This window comes from Haliotis rufescens, unplaced genomic scaffold (assembly GCF_023055435.1).
Source record: "Haliotis rufescens isolate VD_foot unplaced genomic scaffold, xgHalRufe1.0.p SCAF_1, whole genome shotgun sequence".
NCBI classification, from domain to species: domain Eukaryota; kingdom Metazoa; phylum Mollusca; class Gastropoda; order Lepetellida; family Haliotidae; genus Haliotis; species Haliotis rufescens.
In genome coordinates this window covers 24,918,403-24,942,716 of record NW_025963779.1, presented here as the reverse complement: position 1 = coordinate 24,942,716, position 24,314 = coordinate 24,918,403, and the positions used below count along the sequence as shown (strand labels likewise).

The 24,314-nt window shown below is 41.0% G+C and overlaps 2 protein-coding genes across 2 annotated transcripts; both read left to right on the top strand.

Moving 5' to 3' along the window:
- The first annotated feature begins 5,372 nt into the window (after positions 1-5,372).
- LOC125384485 lies at positions 5,373-14,218 on the top strand. The gene is made up of 8 exons (XM_048403933.1): positions 5,373-5,473; positions 6,388-6,596; positions 7,049-7,126; positions 7,566-7,749; positions 8,031-8,127; positions 9,560-9,638; positions 11,210-11,287; positions 14,051-14,218. The coding sequence occupies exons 1-8, from the start codon at positions 5,383-5,385 to the stop codon at positions 14,216-14,218; spliced, it is 984 nt and encodes a 327-aa protein (XP_048259890.1). The 5' UTR covers positions 5,373-5,382.
- A 364-nt stretch (positions 14,219-14,582) lies between these two features.
- LOC125372330 (metalloprotease mig-17-like) lies at positions 14,583-23,909 on the top strand. Its single transcript, XM_048381897.1, has 7 exons — positions 14,583-14,613; positions 16,021-16,135; positions 16,378-16,536; positions 18,238-18,376; positions 22,388-22,507; positions 22,811-22,862; positions 23,356-23,909. Exons 1-7 carry the CDS (start codon positions 14,607-14,609, stop codon positions 23,625-23,627), a joined length of 864 nt encoding a protein of 287 aa, XP_048237854.1. The 5' UTR covers positions 14,583-14,606; the 3' UTR covers positions 23,628-23,909.
- Positions 23,910-24,314: the final 405 nt, after the last annotated feature.

The following is a 24,314-nucleotide window of genomic DNA, read 5'->3' as shown; positions in this document are numbered from 1 at the left end:
ATTTCTTTAAAACGGTGAACGTTTCAGATACAGTCACATGCACATCGCGTGAAGCAGATCGAACCACTGTAGATTCACGTACTTTTTCCAAACAACATTATTGACCTGGAAAATTAATTTGTGTTGCGAGAAAGGAGAATTATCTGCAACATGAACTCAATGTAGGCTTCCATTGTGTTCTATGCATACACAAGAGGCTACGAATGAGGTGCAAAGCAGAGGTTGTACAAAGAAACACTGACCAATACCGTTACTCTGATATTGTTTAATGCTATCATATTGTGATATAGCACTTGACTTATGAACGATGTTTAAGTTGACTTGTGAGTAATTGCGCTGAAAAAGCCTTTCTAAACAAACAAACAAATGTTGATAGCAAGGCCAACGTCTGAAGCCATCGGAGGACGTTGTTATACAACCAGCCAAGTTACAAAGTCTGACCTTCCGATCCCCATTTTGGTCAGCTCTTACGATAAACATGAGCTGAGGTACTTGGGACCTATTCGGACCAGAAATACCGTCAGAGTGCGTACCACCATATTTTGTAACGTACTGACTTGTTCCAGAGATTCGAACCGGAGAGAAAAAACGAGGTCGCTTAAAAACAAAATGGCCGAGTTCAGGGTAAGGGGAATGGGGACCCTTTCGTAGGCACGTTTGACGTATGCCACAGGGTTGAAGGTACACTGTTTCGCCCGGGGTCGGTAGGCGATTAATAAACGGTAAATTCGCACCGATATGAATCTGAGTCGCCCTCCGCATTCCGGAGAACAACGATATCATACCATCAACCAGAAAGTGGTGAAGATGTCATACAAATCGAATCTCACGAGGCCGCCTGGCCGGACTTCGTTCTCAACTTTCGTCTTCTCATGGGTTATACAAACCATAGCATATATTAACCTTTCGAAAATTCCGTCAACTGATTAGAAGTTGTATATATATGTAATACTTTTAATGTTATTTTGTTTTGTAAATGGTCATCAATCGATACGGTTGCATTGTATGACTTAAAGATATACAAATTGGCTTTGGTTTTGTTGAAAGAAATATTTGCGAGCTGCCAGGGAGAAGTTGGTCTCGTATGTGCAAATAATGAAGACACCGCACATACTAAGATGAGTTCGATTCGACTAGTGCTTCTCTCAGTTTTGAAAACAATCTTAATATATCTTCGTTCTCTACTTTTATCATATTTACGAAGATTTATCATTTACCCGCTTTTCCAGTTAATTGCTAAATCAGATAAGACTATCTTGCTGGAATGGCGTTCCATTTCGAAACCCTCGACGACCCAGGTTAACCCGTGTTGACCATGGTCTAACCAATGTTAATTAGCACAAGTTAACTCATTCGCGTCATACAGCCTGCATCTTTGACATAAAAAATGGAACCCTTCTCAAAGGGAATGAAAAAACTGAAATCGTCATTGGCCGTTCAGAACTGATGCTGCACAAAGAAATATAGGCGTTATCATTGATTCAACATTCAGTGTGAGAAGTCGTGTTAATAACATGTGCAACAAAGCGTAACATCAGATAAGGACTATCAGAAAAATAAGTAGATATGTGGACAAAGACTCAAATGCTCAGTCCATGCATTTGTCTCTTCAAGGTTAGACCATTGCAACAGTGTGGCATCAGGACAGCTGCCACTCCCATCATTCGATGTCATACGATACCATATAACACCGGTCCTCAAAGAACTGCGTAGGCTACCAGAAAGACAGAAAATCATGTTCAAGCTGTTGGTATCTACAAATCACTCCATAGTCTGGCTTCAGTGTACCTACAAGAACGTAGACGGTTTAAACCAACCTGGAAAGGCATTACGAATTGCATGCCAACAACAGATGTTCGTGCCGTTGTACAAAGCGGTCTTTGCTCCCATACCTACACATAGACGTTCGACAGTCGTAGGGCTAAGGTTGTTTTGTACAACGGCACCCCGGACAACAACGTAAAGAAGCAGAACCTTTAGCAGAACTGGCGCTGCTCTATGGAACGGACTTCCTGTGGATGGCAGCAGCTTGAAATTAATTTTTGATTGGTGATATAAATATTTAAGAATCAAGAATGTAACTTTGTTTATAATTCTGCATCTCTGTTTGATGTTCTGGTCGCGTCCTGCTGAACTTTCTTGACGGTTTATACGCATTAGAAATGGCATAGAAATGCAGATGTGTCTCTCACAAAACACTTGTGCGTTTTTCAAAACAAATGGTTGTTATGTTTCGCCGTCGTCTGGCAGCCATTCTGTATTACATCTAAAGTTGCATTTTATGCGTTATATTTCGGGTACTGCCCTAAAGTATCCATGATTAACACTGGTTAACACATTTGAATCTAGTCAAACCTGGTTGCCAGAAATGTGGTAACCTCGTTTGACTCACGTCACACAACGTTTGATAACAGATCGCACGTACTGACCCTACCGTGTGCACTGACACGTTCATTCCGGTGCGAACAGGATCTGAACGAGCTTAAGGCTTAATCCAAAATAAGCTATTTAACACATTCCTTAACAGACCATACGTTTTTACCTTGAGGCAGGTAATAGTCTAGTAATTTATATGTTATTAGATAGATGCACAGCGGATAACAAACAACCTATTTCCAGGTGACATTGTTGTTGAACACAGTTTAAATTATATCATATCGCCCCCCTACACAGTACTCACTTTTTAGTACATGATTCTACAACGTAAGGTTATGTAGACTAATTATTTTCGATGAATGTACTTGGTTATTTTGCTTACTTGGAATTATCGACAGGTTTCGGAAATATAAATACAGCTTTGGTTTAGAGCACTCAAATATATCATTTCCACATGTCTCGCGTCAGCGACGTTTGTATGGATACTATGTCTAATGACCTTTACTTTTCCATGTAAACATTACTCCAACATTATGTCCTATATGCTCGTGGGTTTCTACCCTCTCCCTAATTATGTTTCTAGATTTGTCAGGACCTTACAGTCTAAAACATGTACTACCGGCATCACTTCCAGGTTTCCTCAAACATGTACCTGGCACTTGGCGTTGACACTCACTCACTCACTCACTCACTCACTCACTCGCGAATCAAATATTTCATGGTTCTTAAGTTTGAAATTGTATTGCAATTATAATGAAAACGATCTCTAATGTGACATTTAGAACGGTAAGACGATGTGGCAAGTATTAACATTCTATCGAGGATGATGTATTGGTTTTTCAGTGTTGAATGTTTCTCATAATTTGAGATGCATAATATATTCCACATTTGTTTTATCATATAGTGCGCATGCGTGAGTTGGGACACAATTTTAATTAATGAGCCACATTATTGCCATTCCAAAGGCTCTGATTGCAGGTAAGGAGGGAGTAGGGACCTGCTGCCCGTTGTACCTGCGGGTATCTGTACATAAAACATGGACGTAATCCAACCTTTCTGGCTGAACGATTACGTGCGGAGTTATCTTATCATCACATCAAAGAAACCTGTGGCAAGAACAAATTTATTTTATCAATAGTGATTATTTTATAGCTCAGGAAAACTCACTAAAACACACATCATACAACCACATATCAGCAAAACACCCATCCTACAACCATATATCAGCAAAACACCCATCCTACAACCATATATCAGCAAAACACCCATCCAACAACCATATATCAACAGAACACCCGTCCTACAACCATATATCAGCAAAACACCCATCCAACAACCATATATCAACAGAACACCCGTCCTACAACCATATATCAACAGAACACCCGTCCTACAACCATATATCAACAGAACACCCGTCCTACAACCATATACCAGCAAAACATCCATCCTACAACCATATATCAACAGAACACCCATCCTACAACCGTATATAAGCAAAACATCCATCCTACAACCATATATCAGCAAAACACCATCCTATAACCATATATTAGAAAAATGCCCGTCCTACATCCGTAATTCAGCAAAACAACCTCCTACGACCGTATATTAACAGAACACCCATCCTACAACCACATATCAACAAAACACCCATCCTACAACCGCATAATAGCAAATAACAGTTATATCACATTTTTTTATAACTTTCGTTGCATCTTATAATGTTTTAAGCAATACACATTTCTGAACATGTTGATACTAGGCCTTTAGTAATTTAAGTTTTTAGACTTAGTTATGAACTAGAGGTCACAATTCTTTTTTATTATAAAGTCTTAAAACTAGGGGATAATGAAATATGAATTTAATATCAAGTATTAGAACATAGGCAAGCGTTGACGACAAACGGCCTGTTCAAAAACCTTTAAAACCTAACACCAAAGGTGAGGTGAGGTGAAATGGTGTTTTACGCTGCGTCCAAGATTATTGCACTTATATAGCAACTTGCATGTACGTTCATATATGTGACTACTAGCCCGGACAAATGCCGATAAGTGCCAGCCCACTGAGATACCATGCCACAGTTTAACATGAATACCCCACTCAGACACAGTATACGGACTCCGAGCCGACCAATTCTTGTTTTAGCCCCTAAATGTCGAAAGCCAGGCAGGGTAACAAGTACAATGTTTTAACGTCTTTTGGTATGATGCGGCCGGGGATTGAACCCCTACCTTCCGCTCTCCGGGAAGACGCTCTACCACTCGACCACGGAGGCGGCCCCGTAACACCAAAACACATGCTATAGTTGTCACATGCCTCAGGCGGTAGGGATGTGCACAGGGTGTTATTACTGATTTGACACTTTTAAGAAAGGTCGAATAATCGCTGTGGACCATTGTGTCTATCAATCATATTGAATCTTATTTCTCTATCCACCGTGAAGGTCCGGGGTAGAATAGGTCTTTAGGAACCCATGCTTGCCATTAAGGGCGACTATGCTTGTCGTAAGAGGCAACTAATGTGATCGGATGGTCAGTCTCGCTTACTTGGTTGATGCATGTCATCGATCCCAATTGCGTGGGTCGATGCTCATGTTGTCAATCACTGGATTGTCTGGTCCAGACGCGATAATTTACAGTCGTCATATAGCTGGAATATTGCTGAGTGCGGCGTTTAACAACACACACACACACATATATATAAAACATAAAACAAAGGAAATTGTTTATGACTTTAATAGTCAAAGAATCAATATATAATCACATGCAGCTATGATTCATTTCGTTGAAAGTTGATTAAGCACTATGCTACGTTTGCATTAGTCGATATTAGGTGCATATATTTGAAAAATTATTATCTTTCTTTTGAAAATCGTTATCTATGGTTATGCATCATCAGTTTTATTGTGCATCTATTCCTCAATTTGCTGGAGGTACATCCGTCATAATTACCCAAACGTATATGCATATAGATACAGAACAGACTCGGCGGTAAGCAGGTAACATGATGATAGCCAGCGTCATTCTCTTTTGCATCTTACCTTCGTCAGCTATTGGACACCTTAATTACGGTGGAAACATCAGATCCGATACGGGTAATTTCATATATGTCTCAAGCATCATACATTGTGCATGCGTATTATTATCCCATACGCCTCTCATGAAGTGGATCCGAGCGAATAGCTCGGTGACTGGGTTGGTCATCGGACCCGATGGTGTGGGACGTTGTTCAGAGGATCAACCACGGCTTCGTTTGGCCCAGATTCGATTATAAACATAACTGAAATATTGCTGATTGGTGCGTAAGAACACCATACTGTCTGCATCTGTCTCAGTGTGGCTGCTCCGGAATTTGTGGTGGCCAATGTTATATTTTATTTAAAGCTACGGCAGGGGTTTGTAAATAATCGAGTCTGGATCAGCAATGTCCAGTGATTGCCATCACAAGCATCGACCCAAGCAATTGGGATGGATGTGATGCAATCAATCAAGCCAACCGATCTATTTAGTCGCCTCTTGCCACAAGCATATGTTTCTAATGATCTTTATTACCCGGAATCCCTGCGGATCTGTTTGTGGCCAGCACAGAGTGGCAAAGTTCGTTTACAACTTAGATGAAACCCATGAGCAATCCGTCTCACTCTGTTCTTATTCCAGGCCTCGTGAACATCATGGCTTTCTGCACGATGCTTATACACGCTGTTCTGTCTGGTGTGTTTACAGGCCGCCGTCGAATGGCAGAAGCACTGTTATACGGCATCGGGCAATAAATACTTACTTTTCTATGCAATTGTTTGAATGGCGGGTGCTACCGGCAGGCACGACATGCTTACCCTTTTCGAGAACATCTGGTGTCACATTTATCTTCAGTGGTTTATTCATAGAAATTTCACCGCTATGTTGCCCTTCAAGCCAAATTTTAATGATTCTGTTCCGGTTGATAATGTAGACTGGTTAATCCCATACTTTTACAATTTATATATACATGTACCTGCATACTTCCCCCTAGAGTTTGTGAGCATTCGACATCTACACTCCGAACATGGCAGAACCAGAAGAGACGCCTCCATCATGCCTGAGCGCCTTGTATTGGACCTGGAACTCAGCACTGGAAGAGTAGTCTTTAATCTGACGAGATCGGAACGAGACCATCACGATATTCCAATTGTACTTCGCCACGGAGATAGGGCTTTTATTAAAGATGTCAAGAAGAACTATGTATGTACATTAATACTTTCACCGACTGTCTTATACTGTGACATTGTAAGGTCCAATATGTTTCCCCACGATACCATTTGATTGCGACTCATTTACATGCTCAGGATATCATCGGAAATCGTACAATAGATTAAGCTATTCGCTAATGTTTATTATGATTATGGAAAGGACTTTGTCGCTTATAAATTAATGTATTTTATTCGTATACATAGATGTTGGATACTGAATTCATATTTTTTTCCCTCCCAACTGTATTAGGGAATTACTCTTAATGGAAATATGCATATTTTACAGAGTTACTTATCTATCAAAATATATAACTGATATTTTCTGTGACATTATATCGCAAATTCAATGTATCAGTCCTCAAAAACATAGTATTGTAATTGTTTCAGTTGATATTGCTATTCGGAAAATATTAATAAGTACCGTTTTCTTTTTCATCTTTGTAGGACCAAGCTGTTTATAATGACAAAAATCAAAATGCTGCTCTCATGGTGGAAAAGACTGCAACGGATGAATATAATGTTGTATGTATGGGGATTCAAGATTAGGGTTAGGGTTAGGGTAAGGGTTAGGAAGTGAGTTGAAGTGAAATGGGGTTTATCGTCGCGCTCAAGATTCGTTCATATGATACCATTCCTCAGTTTTAATGCATTTACCCAACTCAGATACAGTATACTGACCAGTGGTTTATCCCATTAATACCGAGCGCAAGGCAGGGTAACAAGCTCCACCATATGGTCTGTTCACTACACAGGGCGGTCGGGAAATGGTTATGGCATTGCCAATTCATGATCAAACATTAGCCGCAATAACATTGTGAATAAACATAATTATATGCAGTACTCCGGTGAAATGCTGTTCGTTAAGCGAATAATAACAATTCATAAGAGTCATAAGTTCATGACAGTCACAAATATACAAAAGCCTCAAAATCATTTTTGTAATGGAACTGTTTGTATGTAGGCGGGGTTGTTCCACATCGGAGAGACACCCCACGACATCTGGCCTGAACACGGACGCAGGAGACGCACTCGAGACACCGGAGATGTCCACGTGGTCAGCGCTGTCTTCAACATTAACTTTACAGGGGATGCTGTCCTCAATGACGTCTATTGGAAGAGGAAGCCGGAATTCGATAGGCAACTGAGTGAGACACTTACATCAGCGTCATATTTGAAACAGGTGTACATGTATCCTTACACAGTTATGGTTTATGAAAACGCCCATCCAAAAACCAACCCCCACCCCCCTCTTACGGGAAACTCATTTATTTGTATCAACGCAATTGCTCTCTCTGATTAATTTTTCTAATGGATGTTGAAGGCTCATTAACACACGTATGTATGTCTTAAGAAATATTAACTTTAACGATAATTGTCAATGTGTTTTGACTTGTATGAAGTACTTTGATTATTTATTTCATTGCAGAACTTCTGAAAGACAAACACCAACGTCAAAAAAGATCCAATGTACAACAACACACAATCGAGCTTTGCTTTTTCTCTGACAATGCCGATTGGAACAGGTGCGTACTCTGCATATAGGTCACAAAGACATACAGTAAACTACGGTTATAACGAACACGCTTATAACGAACTAACGGATATAACGAACTAACTTTTTAGTCCCGACTATATGCTGTAGTTATGCTGTATATATGCTTATAACGAATTACGGTTATAACGAACTAAAATTAGTAGTCCCTTTGAGTTCGTTATAACCGTAGTTTACTGTACTGTATTGAGCCTTAACCCCCGCTCGTTAAAGGAACACATAACATATCCCTTCATATACCTATCAATGACATGAGGCATGTTGTATGTGTGATAGCGCCAACATGGACACAGTCATATCACAGGGGGTGTAATAAACAAGACTGATATGGTTTCTTAATGCATTTTGAATGGGCGATTGATATCAGCACGGGTGGTAAGAATTTTGAGCTGGTCTGCTCGGTTAGCCTTCCCGTTACAATGGCTTTCAAACAAGGTAAAATACTTACAACAAGAGACATTTTACAATTTAATGTCATGAAACGTCGTAAAAAGGTTAATTATTATATGACAGTTTTCATATCATTCCCCATATTAACCCTCTAGCTGATATGGGGGACTCAGGCTGATATTGGGTTCTCGGGTTAATATTGGGTAGGGCTGGGACGGGAAACTCGGGTACTCGGATTGGGTGGGTCCTGAGTAGGACTCGGGTACCCACAGGACTACCCGGATATATTGTTTAATGACAAAAAATATATAAAACTCGATGGATACAATGCAAGTCACTAATGTTCCCTGTTCAATGCACCCATTCCTTCTGATTTTTATATGCTTGAATAAAGATAAAACTCCATGCAGTAAACTTCAGTGTGTGCATGACCAGATCGTTTTACATATGTATCTGAATATATTTTGCCAGGGCTACGGTCAAACCTTTCCAAATCGGACAGTTTGTACCCATCTCTTAATATCTACACCGGGTACACGGGTAGGGTCGGGTAATAGGGTGGAGGGTTCCCGGGTAGTAAATTTTGACTAGTCCCATCCCTAATATGGGGTGTGATAAGGAAAACTGCCTAGTCCTGCACCATGACTGTGGAATATATTTATTTCATGAAAACAAAACAATGTAGAAACGCATACAAAAACAAGTCTAGCCAGCTCTAGTTAGCTCTGTTTCACACATATATGAAGTCAGCATAGGGGAATTTTTTATTTTTTTAGAGTGAAAAAGGATATTGTGTAATATAAGATTTCATAGACTAAATGTTGGTCTAGAAAACTGCGATATGATAACACTTAAGCTCTACGCATCGCGGACTTACCAATTCACGAAGAAGATGAATAACCATCGCATGCGTGTAATTTGTGAATAGAAAGAAAGGGGAAATATATCATATTTGGTATTATTTGAGGATGATCATCGTCAAGGTAACAAGGTTGAATACGATCTAATTATAGATTTCTTGTTGATGCTGGTGGAAATGCTGTACAGGCTGAAGCCGACCTTCGTCTGTTCTACGCCTTCATAGAGCAAGCCGTAAGTCTGACTTGTTGTAAGCCTGACCTCCACACACAGTTTACTTCTTAAACCACTATTAATAAGTCAACGCTGTCTGTACAACGAACCACTGTCTTTATGTCAACTCTGTGTTCATCTTAAACCACTATTAATAAGTCAATGTTGTCTGTACAACGAACCACTGCCTTTATGTCAACTCTGTGTTCATCTTAAACCACTATTAATAAGTCAATGTTGTCCGTACCACGAACCACTGTCTTTATGTCAACTCTGTGTTCATCTTAAACCACTATTAATAAGTCAACGCTGTCTATACCACGAACCACTGCCTTTATGTCAACTCTGTGTTATTCTTAAACCACTATTAATAAGTCAATGTTGTCCGTGCCACGAACCACTGTCTTTATGTCAACTCTGTGTTCATCTTAAACCATTATTAATGAGTCAACGCTGTCTATACCACGAACCACTGCCTTTATGTCAACTCTGTGTTCATCTTAAACAACTATTAATAAGTCAATGCTGTCTGTACCACGAACCACTGTCTTTATGTCAACTCTGTGTTCATCTTAAACCACTATTAATAAGTCAACGCTGTCTATACCACGAACCACTGCCTTTATGTCAACTCTGTGTTCATCTTAAACCACTATTAATAAGTCAATGCTGTCTGTACCACGAACCACTGTCTTTATGTCAACTCTGTGTTCATCTTAAACAACTATTAATAAGTCAACGCTGTCTGTACAACGAACCACTGCCTTTATGTCAACTCTGTGTTCATCTTAAACCACTATTAATAAGTCAATGTTGTCCGTACCACGAACCACTGTCTTTATGTCAACTCTGTGTTCATCTTAAACCACTATTAATAAGTCAACGCTGTCTATACCACGAACCACTGCCTTTATGTCAACTCTGTGTTATTCTTAAACCACTATTAATAAGTCAATGTTGTCCGTACCACGAACCACTGTCTTTATGTCAACTCTGTGTTCATCTTAAACCACTATCGTTAAGACACTTTGTCTTCACTTTGGACAACTGCTTTAATTTATTCATCACTGACTTCACCTTAAGCCACTCTCTTTTTAAGTCAACTCGGACTTCACCTTGAATCACCAACAGGGAAAAACATTTCCACCAACTCTGCCATTCCGTAGGTTCTAAATGTTTATCCGGGACTGCAATTGTTTTCTTGTGGGAGCGGGGCGGTCGGGTAGCCTAGTGGTTAAAGCGTTGAACCGGGTTCGATTCCCGACATGGGTACAATGTGTGAAGCCCATTTCTGGTGTCCCCCGCCGTGATATTACTGGAATATTGCTAAAAGCGGCGTAAAACCATACTCACTCACTCTTGTGGAAGCATATTAAGTTTGTAACTGACACTTCTGCATGGAACAACAATGTCTCACCTAATTCATTCTCTCTGATTAAAACAAACGTTCTTGCATGGTAGGTTTATTGGACACCTTAACCAGTACCTGAAATGAATTAGGCTACGAGTTTCTTTATCCAATAACAAAGTCTATATCTGCAAGATATTACCGTATTCCTTCCAATTGTGCACTATTGTTGTTTCGTCTTCAGATGAATGTGAGGTATGCGAACCTGCCCCCTAATCAGGTCTGCGTACGGGTGCAGGTGAAGGCAATCACAATATTTATGGTAGGTGCATAGCGTATTTGTCGACGTCATGGGGACTCACTCTGTGATCGTAAAGAACCCAAGATGATCAAACATAACTTATGATTTAATTTGTGGCGAACAATAAAATCCAATGTAATCTAGCTTCCATAACATCTCCTAGCAGTTGGGGTCGGTCGGGTAACCTAGCGGTTAAAACCGTTCGCTCGTCACGCTGAAGACCCGGGTTCGAATCCCGACATGGGTACAATGTGTGAAGCCCATATGTGGTGCCCCCCTTACTGGAATATTGCTCAAAGCGGCGTAAAACCACACTCACTCACTCCAAGCAGTTGACGTGTTTGTTTTAGATATTTATTGACAAAGATTGCCATGGGTAATAAAGTTATCATGCGGGATCCTCCCCCAATGATTGTCATGTTTTTGGCTAACCCTCCCCATGTCCTTGTACATTTTTTATCATGACCTTCCTTGAAAAGAGAAAATGCAAAAGCCCTTTACATGCTATAATCAAATGTCAATTTTTCATGACCCTCCCCAAATATGTGTATTATTTAATATGACCCTCCTTAAGAGACTGTCAGATGTTTTGTGTCACCCTCAATGATTCCTCTGACACCCTGCTCTCTCTGGGGAACTATTTCATTCAGGTGGTCGTTATATTGCTCCCATTGTACACTTGAGGCCATCCGGGCTTAATGAAGTGTGCAGTTAGAAAGAAAAGCAAACTTAAATATATTGATATCACCAGAGCGCATATAATAACGCCCCCAGCACTCTGGAGACATTTGGAATTAGTCACTCATATATACATTAGGTTAATGTGTATATAGATACTTCTGGACTGACATATTGCATTTACGGAGAATTTAGATGTGTCGAAAGTTTCTGTGACATTGAATAAGATTTAACGCAAAGTTATGTTTTTTACCAAATCTGAAACAATTTCGGTTTGCAACAGTTTGTAAGTGTTCAAATGGTTTAGTTTGCCATACTGACTTCAGAAAATGCGTGATTTCATCAAAAAACATGAACATGCCAAAATGTCAATTTACAAATCAATAGCGTGTGTGTCCACCTCTGGTTGCGATGCAAACAACACATCTTCGTCTCATGGAATGGACCAGGCGTTGCAAGTCCTGTGGGATATCTGTCCATATCTGCTGGAGCATGTTTCGAAGTTCTTGAAGTGTCTGTGGAGCACGTTGTTGACGTCGAAGGCGCCGATCCATCTCATCCCACATGTGCTCGATTGGTGAGAGATCAGGGGAGCGAGCCGGCCAGGGGGGTGACCCTGACGACGCAAAAACGGTGAAACAACAGGGCCGATGATCTCGTCGCGGTAGCGCTGTCCATTGAGATTTCCCTCTACCACTATCAAACGGGTCCTCTGTCTTGCTGTAATCCCAGCCCATACCATAACGCTGCCTCCCCCGAACCGATCTTCTTCCATGACACAATGATTGACGTAACGTTCACCTCGACGTCGGTACACTCGAATCCGTCCATCGCTGTGGCTGAGGTGAAAACGAGACTCGTTAGTGAATAGAACTTGTCCTCATTGCATGGCCGTCCAGGGTAGACGCTGTCTGCACCACTGTAGACGTGCTTGGCGGTGGTTTCCTGTCAAAATGGGACGTCTGGCGGGTCTTCTGGTGACAATCCCTGCACATCTGAGGCGGCGACGTACGGTTTGTGAAGATATTCGTCGAAGGCCAGGGATGCTTCTCGCAGTCACTGTTGCTGGCTGGAATTGATTTCGTAGGTGTGTTGTTCGAATCCAGTTGTCTTATCGATAATTGGTTACGCGTGGCCTGCCACTCTGAGAATGGTCTCTGACTGCATTCGTCTGTTGCCAAAGTTGCCATAAATACCAAATGGTGTTTCTGTGGGCGTTAAATTGTCTTGCAACATCACGTTGACTCGATCCTGCTTCATGCATACCAATGGCTCGCAGACCCTCATTTTCGGACAGGCGTGGCATTTCGTAATGTTGAATAATTGTGTAATTTTCTTGTTTTTCTGAGTGGTTGTTGTCAGCACGATGCTAAACAATGCATATGGAATCCGGTTAACGCACATGTTTTTATACCCATTCTTGGGTAGTGAAATGCATGGGGCTTGCATAAAAGTCAACTTTTGCATGTAATGCATGCTTTTCTGTAGCAGTTGCGTTTTTGTGACTTGATTCCATACATGTACTACAATACTGAAACCAAAACTTAACTTGTTTGAAAAATACAATAAAATATTGGTGTCACAGGAACTTTTGTTGTTGAGTATATATCTTATATCTCACTTCACACAGGGTTAGTGCCAACTTTATTGCATAATGAAAAGACCAGTGAGTGAGTAAGATGCAAGGCAAGGTGTGATAATATTTTTTTTCCTCATCAGGCGTGACCATATTGGATGTTCTGCGCACATCTCTGTGTTTCTCCATTTTTTTTGTCTTTAATATATGGAATGTACAGATAATATCCTTAAAACGATCAACACTTCCCTGTAAGTTGACCTGTATAACATCGATGAATATGACTTCATCCAACATGGTCTCACTTCATGACTGTTTTTGTGTCACGTCGGATTGCTGATTAAACAATCATGTTGTTTGCTCGACATGTAGCGAGAGATTTTTTTAATCCGACATTTATACAGTTAATGCACACTGTGAAAACAATTTTAGCGTTTTTGGCTGCTCTACGATATTCAGTATACAGTACACATTTCTAGTTTGAATATAGCGAGAAAACATCATTTGACTGTACATTTCTACATTTTAAGACTCTTAACACCCCATCCTGGATTTTCAACCACATCAAAACCGACGGCACCATTAACGCCTCCGACGGCATAGATGAGATGGCAGGGGACACGACGGGCACCACAGGGTCAGCAGCAAGTCAAGGAACAGCCTGTGACCATTTCATGCTATTCTCCGGGTATGTTTGAAGTGCCATCTATTCCAGTTTGCATCCGATTGCATTAAACAACAGCACTGATTTTCAGGTTAGACCATATGAAACTGAATAAAAGCAACACAAACCGTTCCATAATCATAAGAAAAGCAGAGTTGTGTGTATGATTCGACTATATGATGAGCATGTGTTTATGAATCACTAGCAAATAGTGACCATACCAGGTGTTTGCGAAAAGACGGGCGTATCCTGCCCCATTGGTGGCACACCTGCAGGTCTGTTCACCTGTAGAAATACCATTTTTGTTGTCTTCGCGGCTGTGAAGGATTGAGAACAGTATTAATAGTCATGTTTCTTGTCATATTTGCACACAGTATATATTTTCTTCTAGGCGGGAACTGTCTGCCATCGATAATGGTGCTATGATTGGTACGTACACACACTTTAAAGTTGACTTTACACAGAGTTGAAAAGACATCGCCTTTAACCTTAAGGGTTTGTTTTACTCAACAGCTATGTCTTTTGTATATCTCTTGTCGTATAGCCATGTTTGATATATCCCCCTGTCGTATAGCCATGTTTGATATATCCCCCTGTCGTATAGCCATGTTTGATATATCCCCCTGTCGTATAGCCATGTTTGATATATCCCTTGTCGTATAGCCATGTTTGATATATCCCTCTGTCGTATAGCAATGTTTGATATATCCCTTGTCGTATAGCCATGTTTGATATATCCCTCTGTCGTATAGCCATGTTTGATATATCCCCTGTCGTATAGCCATGTTTGATATATCCCCTGTCGTATAGCCATGTTTGATATATCCCTCTGTCGTATAGCCATGTTTGATATATCCCTTGTCGTATAGCCATGTTTGATATATCCCTCTGCCGTATAGTCATGTTTATATAGCCTAGTGGTTAAAGCGTTCGCTCGTCACGCCGAAGACCCGGGTTCGAATTCCGACATGGGTACAATGTGTGAAGCCTATTTCTGGTGTTCCCCGCCGTGATATTGCTGGAATATTGCGTAAAGCGGCATGAAAGCCTACTCTCTCATCTCTCACTCTTCAGTCAGGATTTATATCCCTCTGTCGTATAACCATGTTTGATATATCCCTCTGTCGTATAGTCATGATTGATATATCCCTTTATCGTATAGTCATGTTTGATATATCCCTCTGTCGTATAGCAATGTTCGATATATCCCTTTTCGTATAGCCATGATTGATATATCCCTCTGTCGTATAGTCATGTTTATATAGCCTAGTGGTTAAAGCGTTCGCTCGTCACGCCGAAGACCCGGGTACGAATTCCGACATGGATACAATGTGTGAAGCCTATTTCTGGTGTTGCCCGCCGTGATATTGCTGGAATTTTGCGTAAAGCGGCATAAAACCCTACTCTCTCACTCTCTCATTCACTCTAATATACAATGTCCAATTGTCGTATAGCCATGTTTGATATATCCCTCTGTCGTATAGTCATGTTTATATAGCCTAGTGGTTAAAGCGTTCGCTCGTCACGCCGAAGACCCGGGTACGAATTCCGACATGGATACAATGTGTGAAGCCTATTTCTGGTGTTGCCCGCCGTGATATTGCTGGAATTTTGCGTAAAGCGGCATAAAACCCTACTCTCTCACGCTCTCATTCACTCTTATATACAATGTCCAATTGTCTTATATCGATGTTTGATTTATCCCATTGTCTTATATATATTCCATCACTGAGGACTTATGGTGCAACACAAATGGCTTATAAAATTTGTCGATTTTCATTGTAAAGGCGGTGTTGTATTTTGTACACACTTAGTAAGACATTGATTCTGTTCCAGATATCAATGGCATTGCCTTCAGAGGTGCACTCTGTGACAGTCGAAGTGTGTCGATTGTAGAAAATGACAGAAACGGTGCCGTATGTCATGTAGCTGCCCATGAGCTCGGCCACTCGTGAGTAAAACGGACCTCATATCTGTCCCTGCATATCCTGCGTCATCGCAAAAGAACCAATGTTATTTTAAATGAAATGAATTGTTGATTTAATTTTACTGAAACTGTAATGACGTGAAAGTTTAATGTACGATTATATGTATAATTGCTGTCAATATTAATCTTGTGTTTTTGCCAGAATATGTTGTCAAGATATAGCAAAACTGCTAGAAACTGTAATTTATGACAAAATGCTGTTACAGTCAAAATGCGGAACACGATGTTGACGCTGGCTGTAACGATGCAGATGGTTTCATCATGGCAACGGCTTTTACTCGACCCATGACCGTCAATCCGGGCAACTTCTTCAGCTTCTCCACATGCTCCATAAATACCTTTATCGCCTTCTACAACACACTCAAGTAAGTCCGCCTCCTTTACTGCCGCCTACAACACACTAAAGTAAGTCCGCCTCCTTTCCTGCAGTCTTCAACACACTCAAATAAGTCCGCCTCCTTTCCTGCCGTCTCCAACACACTAAAGTAAGTCCGCCTCCTTTACTGCCGCCTACAACACACTGAAGTAAGTCCGCCTTCTTTCCTGCAGTCTTCAACACACTCAAGTAAGTCCGCCTCCTTTCCTGCCGTCTCCAACACACTAAAGTAAGTCCGCCTCCTTTACTGCCGCCTACAACACACTGAAGTAAGTCCGCCTCCTTTCCTGCAGTCTTCAACACACTCAAGTAAGTCCGCCTTCTTTACTGCCGCCTACAACACACTAAAGTAAGTCCGCCTCCTTTACTGCCGCCTACAACACACTAAAGTAAGTCCGCCTCCTTTACTGCCGCCTAAAAACACACTAAAGTAAGTCCGCCTCCTTTACTGCCGCCTACAACACACTAAAGTAAGTCCGCCTCCTTTACTGCCGCCTACAACACACTAAAGTAAGTCCGCCTCCTTTACTGCCGCCTACAACACACTAAAGTAAGTCCGCCTCCTTTACTGCCGCCTACAACACACTAAAGTAAGTCCGCCTCCTTTACTGCCGCCTACAACACACTAAAGTAAGTCCGCCTCCTTTACTGCCGCCTACAACACACTGAAGTAAGTCCGCCTCCTTTCCTGCAGTCTTCAACACACTCAAGTAAGTCCGCCTTCTTTACTGCCGTCTTCAACACACTCAAGTAAGTCAGCCTCCTTTCCCGCCGTCTTCAACACACTCAAGTAAGTCCGCCTCTTTGAGTACCGTCTTCAACCCACTGAAGTAAGTCCGCCCTCTTTACTCCCGTCTTCAACACACTCAAGTAAGTCAGCCTCCTTTACTGCCGTCTTCAACACACTGAAGTAAGTCCGTCTCCTTTGATCCCGTCTTCAACCCACTGAAGTAAGTCCGCCCTCTTTACTCCCGTCTTCAACACACTCAAGTAAGTCCGCCTCCTTTACTGCCGTCTTCAACCCACTGAAGTAAGTCCGTCTCCTTTGCTCCCGTCTTTAACCCACTGAAGTAAGTCCGCCCCCTTAACTCCCGTCTTCAACCCACTGAAGCAAGTCCGCCTCCTTTAACGCGTTGTTCAGTAAGTCCGCCTCCTTAACTCCCGTCTTCAACCCACTGAAGCAAGTCCGCCTCCTTTAACGCCTTGTTCAGTAAGTCCGCCTCAAGCTGACTCGCTGAATTAGCTGAACTACACACTTCCTGTCTACAAAACCCAAGTTGTACACGTTTCAGATGCATAAGGAAATGCATGAAATGACCGGCCATTTCGCGAAAAGCTGGTAACATCATGGATTTTCAGTGATCCTTTCATGTTATTATCTCCTTTAAGTCATATAACTTTCACGCCCAATGGAATCTGTTCATTGGATAATTGAGACCGGTTATTCTTTGCCGCTGACGGTTTATATTTGTGTATAATTCCAGATATGAATACATTTTCGACGTATATTTCTTGTGAATCAACACCTAGAAAAATATTTTGATTTGTATGCACAAGAACCATTATCATGAATCCTGTGACCAGTTTTTCAGAAGTGATACCCCAGTACATGCGAGATCATAATTTAAATAAATTCCAAATGCAATCTTGTTGTCTCACCTACAATAGTTATGCTTCTACTATTTTCCAGCACCCAGAATGACAACTGCGCCTTGGTAGAAAATGTTCCTGGTGGGTCAGTTCTTGCTACCAATGGGATGATTGCTGGGCAGGTTACAGATGCTGACGCACAGTGTGCAAGGGCCTTCCCTGGAACACGTTTCTGTCGGGTATACATTTAAGGCCGGCGTATGGACCCTTTAAAAACTAGCAATAAGATTCTGTAGCTTACCTTAATGTGAGATCAACAGTTAACAATGTTAATAATGTCACCCGTGTAACAATGTAACAATGGTTTCTTTATTTATATTGAGGGCTATCCGACAAAAAATAATCTATTATTTTACAAAACGTAACTAAATGAAAGGAATATTTCTGAATCTGCATGTCATGTAATATTTCACAATATGGTAACAATCCGCACAACAAGTTACATTACTTTGCACATGGCTTCCACCGATATCCTTCTTGCTTCCAGGGGGATGTTTTATTAATTCTTTACATATTTTTAAAAAATGATTCACCAAGGAAAACATAAACCTTTCTCAAACATTGAAATGAAGTATCAACATATTGTCCTTTAATTTCAATACCCAAAATAAATACAGTAAACTACGGTTATAACGAACACGCTTATAACGATAAGCTGAAATAACGAACTTATTTTTTAGTCCCGGCCATATGTTGTATATATGCTGTATATATGCTGATAACGAACTACGGTTATAACGAACTAAAATAAGTGGTCCCTTTGAATTCGTTATAACCGTAGTTTACTGTAAGTGATTTTGTTGGCTTTATAAAAATTCATATTATTACGACGAAAACATATATGTAGATATTTTGGTGCAACGTAATCTGTTAAATGGGGTGAAAATGTTAATTTTACAGCAATTTACTTTTTACGACGAATTTCAAGGCTGAACAACCTTGGAACTACTTATATTTGCGAATGTATGGCCATTGTCATTCAAATAAAGTTTCAGGGTTCTAAGCTTAAGGTTTACGGTTCTAATAAAATAAAATAAATTTCAAAATTATCTAACAAAGTCACAATGAAATGATCAATACGATGTGAATGAACTGGTATGCGACCAAATTAGGCCAGTTCAGCTTAATTAGTCAGGGAATGTCAGAGGCAAAACTGCCTTCAGACAAGATATGTGAGGTGAAATGGGGTTTAACGTCGCCTTCAAGATCATTGCACTTATAAAGCGACCGAACCACTCAGATACATTGCCCGTAGAGAAACCATAAGTGTTGTAGAAGCATCAAAGACCGTAGAGCAAACAAACGTGTTGTAGAAGGAACAGAGGCCGTAGGAAAACAGAAGTGTTGTAGAAGGATCTGAGGCCGTAGGAAAACAGAAGTGTTGTAGAAGGATCAGAGGCCGTGGAGAAAGCAGAAGTGTTGTTGAAGGATCAGAGACCGTGGAGAAAGCAGAAGTGTTGTAGAAGGATGAGACACCGGAGAGAAAACAGAAGTGTTTTAGAAGGATCACAGTCCGTAGGAAAACAGAAGTGCTGTTGAAGCATAAGAGACCGTAGAGCAAACAGACGTGTTGTAGAAGGATCAGAGTCGAGAGAGAAAACAGACGTGTTGTAGAAGGATCAGAGACGAGAGAGAAAACAGAAGTGCTGGAAATTGAAAAAAGACCATAGTGAAAACAGAAGTGTTGTAGAAAGAGCAACGACCAGAGAGAAAGCAGTCGTGTTGTAGAAGGATCAGAGGCCGTAGGAAATCAGAAGTGTTGTTGAAGGATCAGAGAACAGACAGAAAACAGGAGTGTTGTTGAAGGATCAGAGACCGTAGAGAAAACAGACGTGTTGTAGAAGGAACAGGGACCAGACAGAAAACAGAAGTGTTGTTGAAGGATCAGAGAACAGACAGAAAACAGGAGTGTTGTTGAAGGATCAGAGATCGTAGAGAAAACAGACGTGTTGTAGAAGGAACAGGGACCAGACAGAAAACAGGAGTGTTGTTGAAGGATCAGAGACCGTAGGAAAACAGATGCCGTGTAGAAGGAACAGAGGCCGTAGGAAAACAGACGTGTTGTCGAAGGAACAGAGACCTTAGGAAAACAGAAGTGTTGTAGAAGGAACAGAGACCGTAGAGAAAACAGATGGGGTGTAGAAGGATGAGACACCGTATAGAAAACAGAAGTGTTTTAGAAGGATCATAGCCCGAAGAGAAAACAGAAGTGCTGTAAAATGAGCAAAGACCATAGCGAAATCAGGAGTGTTGTAGAAGGATCAGAGACCGGCAGAAAACAGGAGTGTTGTTGAAGGGTCGGAGATCGTAGAGAAAACAGATGTGGTGTAGAAGGATCAGAGACTGTGGAGAAAACATATGTGTTATAGAAGCATCAGAGACCGTGGAGAAAACATGTGTTGTTGAAGGATCGGAGACCGTAGAGAAAACAGAAGTGTTGTAGAAGGATCAGAGACCATGGAGCAAACAAACGTGTTGTAGAAGGAACAGAGGCCGTAGGAAAACAGAAGTGTTGTAGAAGGATCTGAGGCCGTAGAGAAAACAGAAGTGTTGTAGAAGGATCAGAGGCCGTGGAGAAAGCAGAAGTGTTGTTGAAGGATCAGAGACCGTGGAGAGAGCAGAAGTGTTGTAGAAGGATGAGACACCGGAGAGAAAACAGAAGTGTTTTAGAAGGATCACAGTCCGTAGGAAAGCAGAAGTGCTGTTGAAGCATAAGAGACCGTAGAGCAAACAGACGTGTTGTAGAAGGATCAGAGTCGAGAGAGAAAACAGACGTGTTGTAGAAGGATCAGAGACGAGAGAGAAAACAGAAGTGCTGGAAATTGAAAAAAGACCATAGCGAAAACAGAAGTGTTGTAGAAAGAGCAACGACCAGAGAGAAAGCAGTCGTGTTGCAGAAGGATCAGAGGCCGTAGGAAATCAGAAGTGTTGTTGAAGGATCAGAGAACAGACAGAAAACAGGAGTGTTGTTGAAGGATCAGAGACCGTAGAGAAAACAGACGTGTTGTAGAAGGAACAGGGACCAGACAGAAAACAGAAGTGTTGTTGAAGGATCAGAGAACAGACAGAAAACAGGAGTGTTGTTGAAGGATCAGAGATCGTAGAGAAAACAGACGTGTTGTAGAAGGAACAGGGACCAGACAGAAAACAGACGTGTTGTCGAAGGAACAGAGACCTTAGGAAAACGGAAGTGTTGTAGAAGGAACAGAGACCTTAGGAAAACAGACGTGTTGTAGAAGGAACAGAGACCTTAGAAAAAAAGGGGTGTTGTAGAAGGAACAGAGACCGTAGAGAAAACAGATGGGGTGTAGAAGGATGAGACACCGTATAGAAAACAGAAGTGTTTTAGAAGGATCATAGCCCGAAGAGAAAACAGAAGTGCTGTAAAATGAGCAAAGACCATAGCGAAATCAGGAGTGTTGTAGAAGGATCAGAGACCGGCAGAAAACAGGAGTGTTGTTGAAGGGTCGGAGATCGTAGAGAAAACAGATGTGGTGTAGAAGGATCAGAGACTGTGGAGAAAACATATGTGTTATAGAAGCATCAGAGACCGTGGAGAAAACATGTGTTGTTGAAGGATCGGAGACCGTAGAGAAAACAGAAGTGTTGTAGAAGGATCAGAGACCATGGAGAAAACAGAAGTGTTTTGGAAGCATCAGAGACCTTAGAGCAAACAGACGTGTTGTAGAAGGATCTGAGGCCGTAGAGAAAACAGATTGGATGTAGAAGGATCAAGACCATAAAGAAAACAGACGTGTTGTAGAAGGAACAGAGGCCGTAGAGAAAACAGAAGTGTTGGAAAATGAGAAAAGACCATAGCGAAAACAGAAGTGTTGTAGAAGGAGCAACGACCAGAGAGAAAACAAACGTGTTGTAGAAGTAACAGAGGCCGTAGAGAAAACAGACGTGTTGTAGAAGGAACAGAGGCCGTAGAGAAAACAGAAGTGTTGTAGAAGGATCAGAGGCCGTAGGAAAGCAGAAGTGTTGTAGAAGGATGTGACATCGTAGAGAAAACAGAAGTGTTTCAGAAGGATCACAAGGTCTTAAGTGAGAACGTTCTTAGTAGTTTCTGATTTACAGGTAGATATAAAATTCAAATGACTTTAATTAACCTTTCAACTTCTGATCACATGTAATGTTTTTCACAAACATCTTGAAGAGGGTGTTTAATTGAATTGTTTTCATTTCAGAGAACTACAATTTTAGATGACATGTGTCAAACGATTCTGTGCGGAGTGGATGCAGGAACTGGGGAAGACTGTCCTAACTCCATTGTCCCCTTAGACAGGACGAGCTGTGGTAATCAGAGGGTATGTAGCACTTTATTTGGCCACACATAAATGTGAATGAGTGAACTTTAAACATCATCACTTTGAACACCACTATTTTTAATTCAGTGTTTATTATATCATTCTCTGTTATGTGACTAATTGACATGAGTGTAATGTTAGAAAAAGAACTATTGTCTCAGTTTGAATCGTGATGTATAATATCCAAAAGTTAGTTTTAACATATTGTACATTGTTCATTGTGAATATCTACACTACTCCACACGCCAGATTTGGTTTGTCTTCTTCATCGTAACATGGCTCGTGTGTCTTTCTTGTTTTCAGTGGTGTGTTCAAGGCCAGTGTATTCAGGCTAATGGAGCTCCTGCTAGAGCACGTAAGTTCCTATCTCTGTCACCACTGAGTTACGGTATAAAAGGCCCATAGTCGTATAGTGAGTGAGTTGGGTTTAACACCGCTTTGAACAATATTCCAGTTATATTACGGCGTGTCAGCATACTGTGGGAGGATGTTTACCACTTTGGTGAATTCCACGAGCAGGGGTATGGTGCTGACAAACCTTAAAAAAACTAATAAGGGCGAACTGGGATTCAAACCCACGATTAAAGGTTTCTGGCTTGCCAAAGGGATACAGCTCTGTACAGCGAATTGCTGCTTTTAAGGGGGATGATAAATACGTTTGTATCGGCAGCGCCTCATCTGCATCAGGGCGGAAGTGAGACAGGTCAAAGACGTTTATTGCTTTTGTGTATTAGACCAACAGGGAATGGGGATGGTGCTTTCAAACCACCAATCATAATCCGGGCGAATCTGAGTTGACCTTTATTAGAACAAGCCCATGTAACTCAGGCAATGTTGACTCTTTCCAGCGAATTGCCCACAAGGAGATGATCCGAATCGTTCCTGCAACCAGGCTCGCTGTCCGTTCAGCCCAGTAGTATGCTGTGAAACATGTGGCGTCGTGCCACCGACTGTAGCATTCCCCACGACCACAGGGACAACTACAACAACCAATACTGTAACTGCAAGTGGTGCAAGTACTGCAACCCCAAGTGGTGCAAGTACTGCAACCACAAGTGGAACAAGTGTCACTTCAGGGGTGGCACTTTCTGTTGTCCGATTTAATATTATTTTATGCTGAAGTGTCTTGGAATATTGCTTAAATTTCACAGAAGTGAAGGAGAATCTGCTTATCCGTATTTTAATTCCCTGCCTATTTTTATCTATATATGTGAAATGTATTTTGGTAAAAGAAAAGAAGATTGAGTCTTTATCCAAAGAAACTCTTTGTTGAGTTATAGATTGCTGACAATAACCCTCTCGTCATACCGTAAATCACAACTTTTTCATATCGTAAGACATTCTGTTTTACATATTTTGTGTGTAAAAAAGTCCTGGTCTGCAGATGCGGAAAATTGAATAAGAAAACCATTCTAGATAATTATTTGTTTGTTCTTTAAAACGTTAAATGAAGATTTAAAACACATAAGATCGTCATGTTGTTTCACCTGTTTGATTCTATTGTCTGGCAGCCTACCCTATCTATGCACGATGTGTTTGTAGTTGTCATGCAAGTGTGCATTAGGAAAAATAAAGAAAATGGTGTTATTCCTTTTTCGCTTTGTTTTCCACTTTCCGATTTTCAGGGTTTCCAGAATACGAAAACCAATTGGTTCCTTAAAAGATCACATCAGATGATGATGTTTCTAAACATTTATTCATTGACACATGTTTTTTGGTAATTGAAGCTTCAAATGAGCATCTTACGTAAGCGGGATTTTTAATGTCACACAGAACTTTTCCCCAATCTGTCAAAGTACTTAAACTG

Coding starts and splice junctions, on each gene's coding strand:
- LOC125384485 (XM_048403933.1), top strand. CDS start 5,383: ATGATGATAGCCAGCGTCATTCTCTTTTGCATCTTACCTTCGTCAGCT. Junction 6,597..7,048: donor AAGATGTCAAGAAGAACTAT/GTATGTACATTA, acceptor TCATCTTTGTAG/GACCAAGCTGTTTATAATGA. Junction 7,127..7,565: donor CAACGGATGAATATAATGTT/GTATGTATGGGG, acceptor GTTTGTATGTAG/GCGGGGTTGTTCCACATCGG.
- LOC125372330 (XM_048381897.1), top strand. Junction 22,508..22,810: donor CGAGCTGTGGTAATCAGAGG/GTATGTAGCACT, acceptor TCTTGTTTTCAG/TGGTGTGTTCAAGGCCAGTG. Junction 22,863..23,355: donor TGGAGCTCCTGCTAGAGCAC/GTAAGTTCCTAT, acceptor GACTCTTTCCAG/CGAATTGCCCACAAGGAGAT.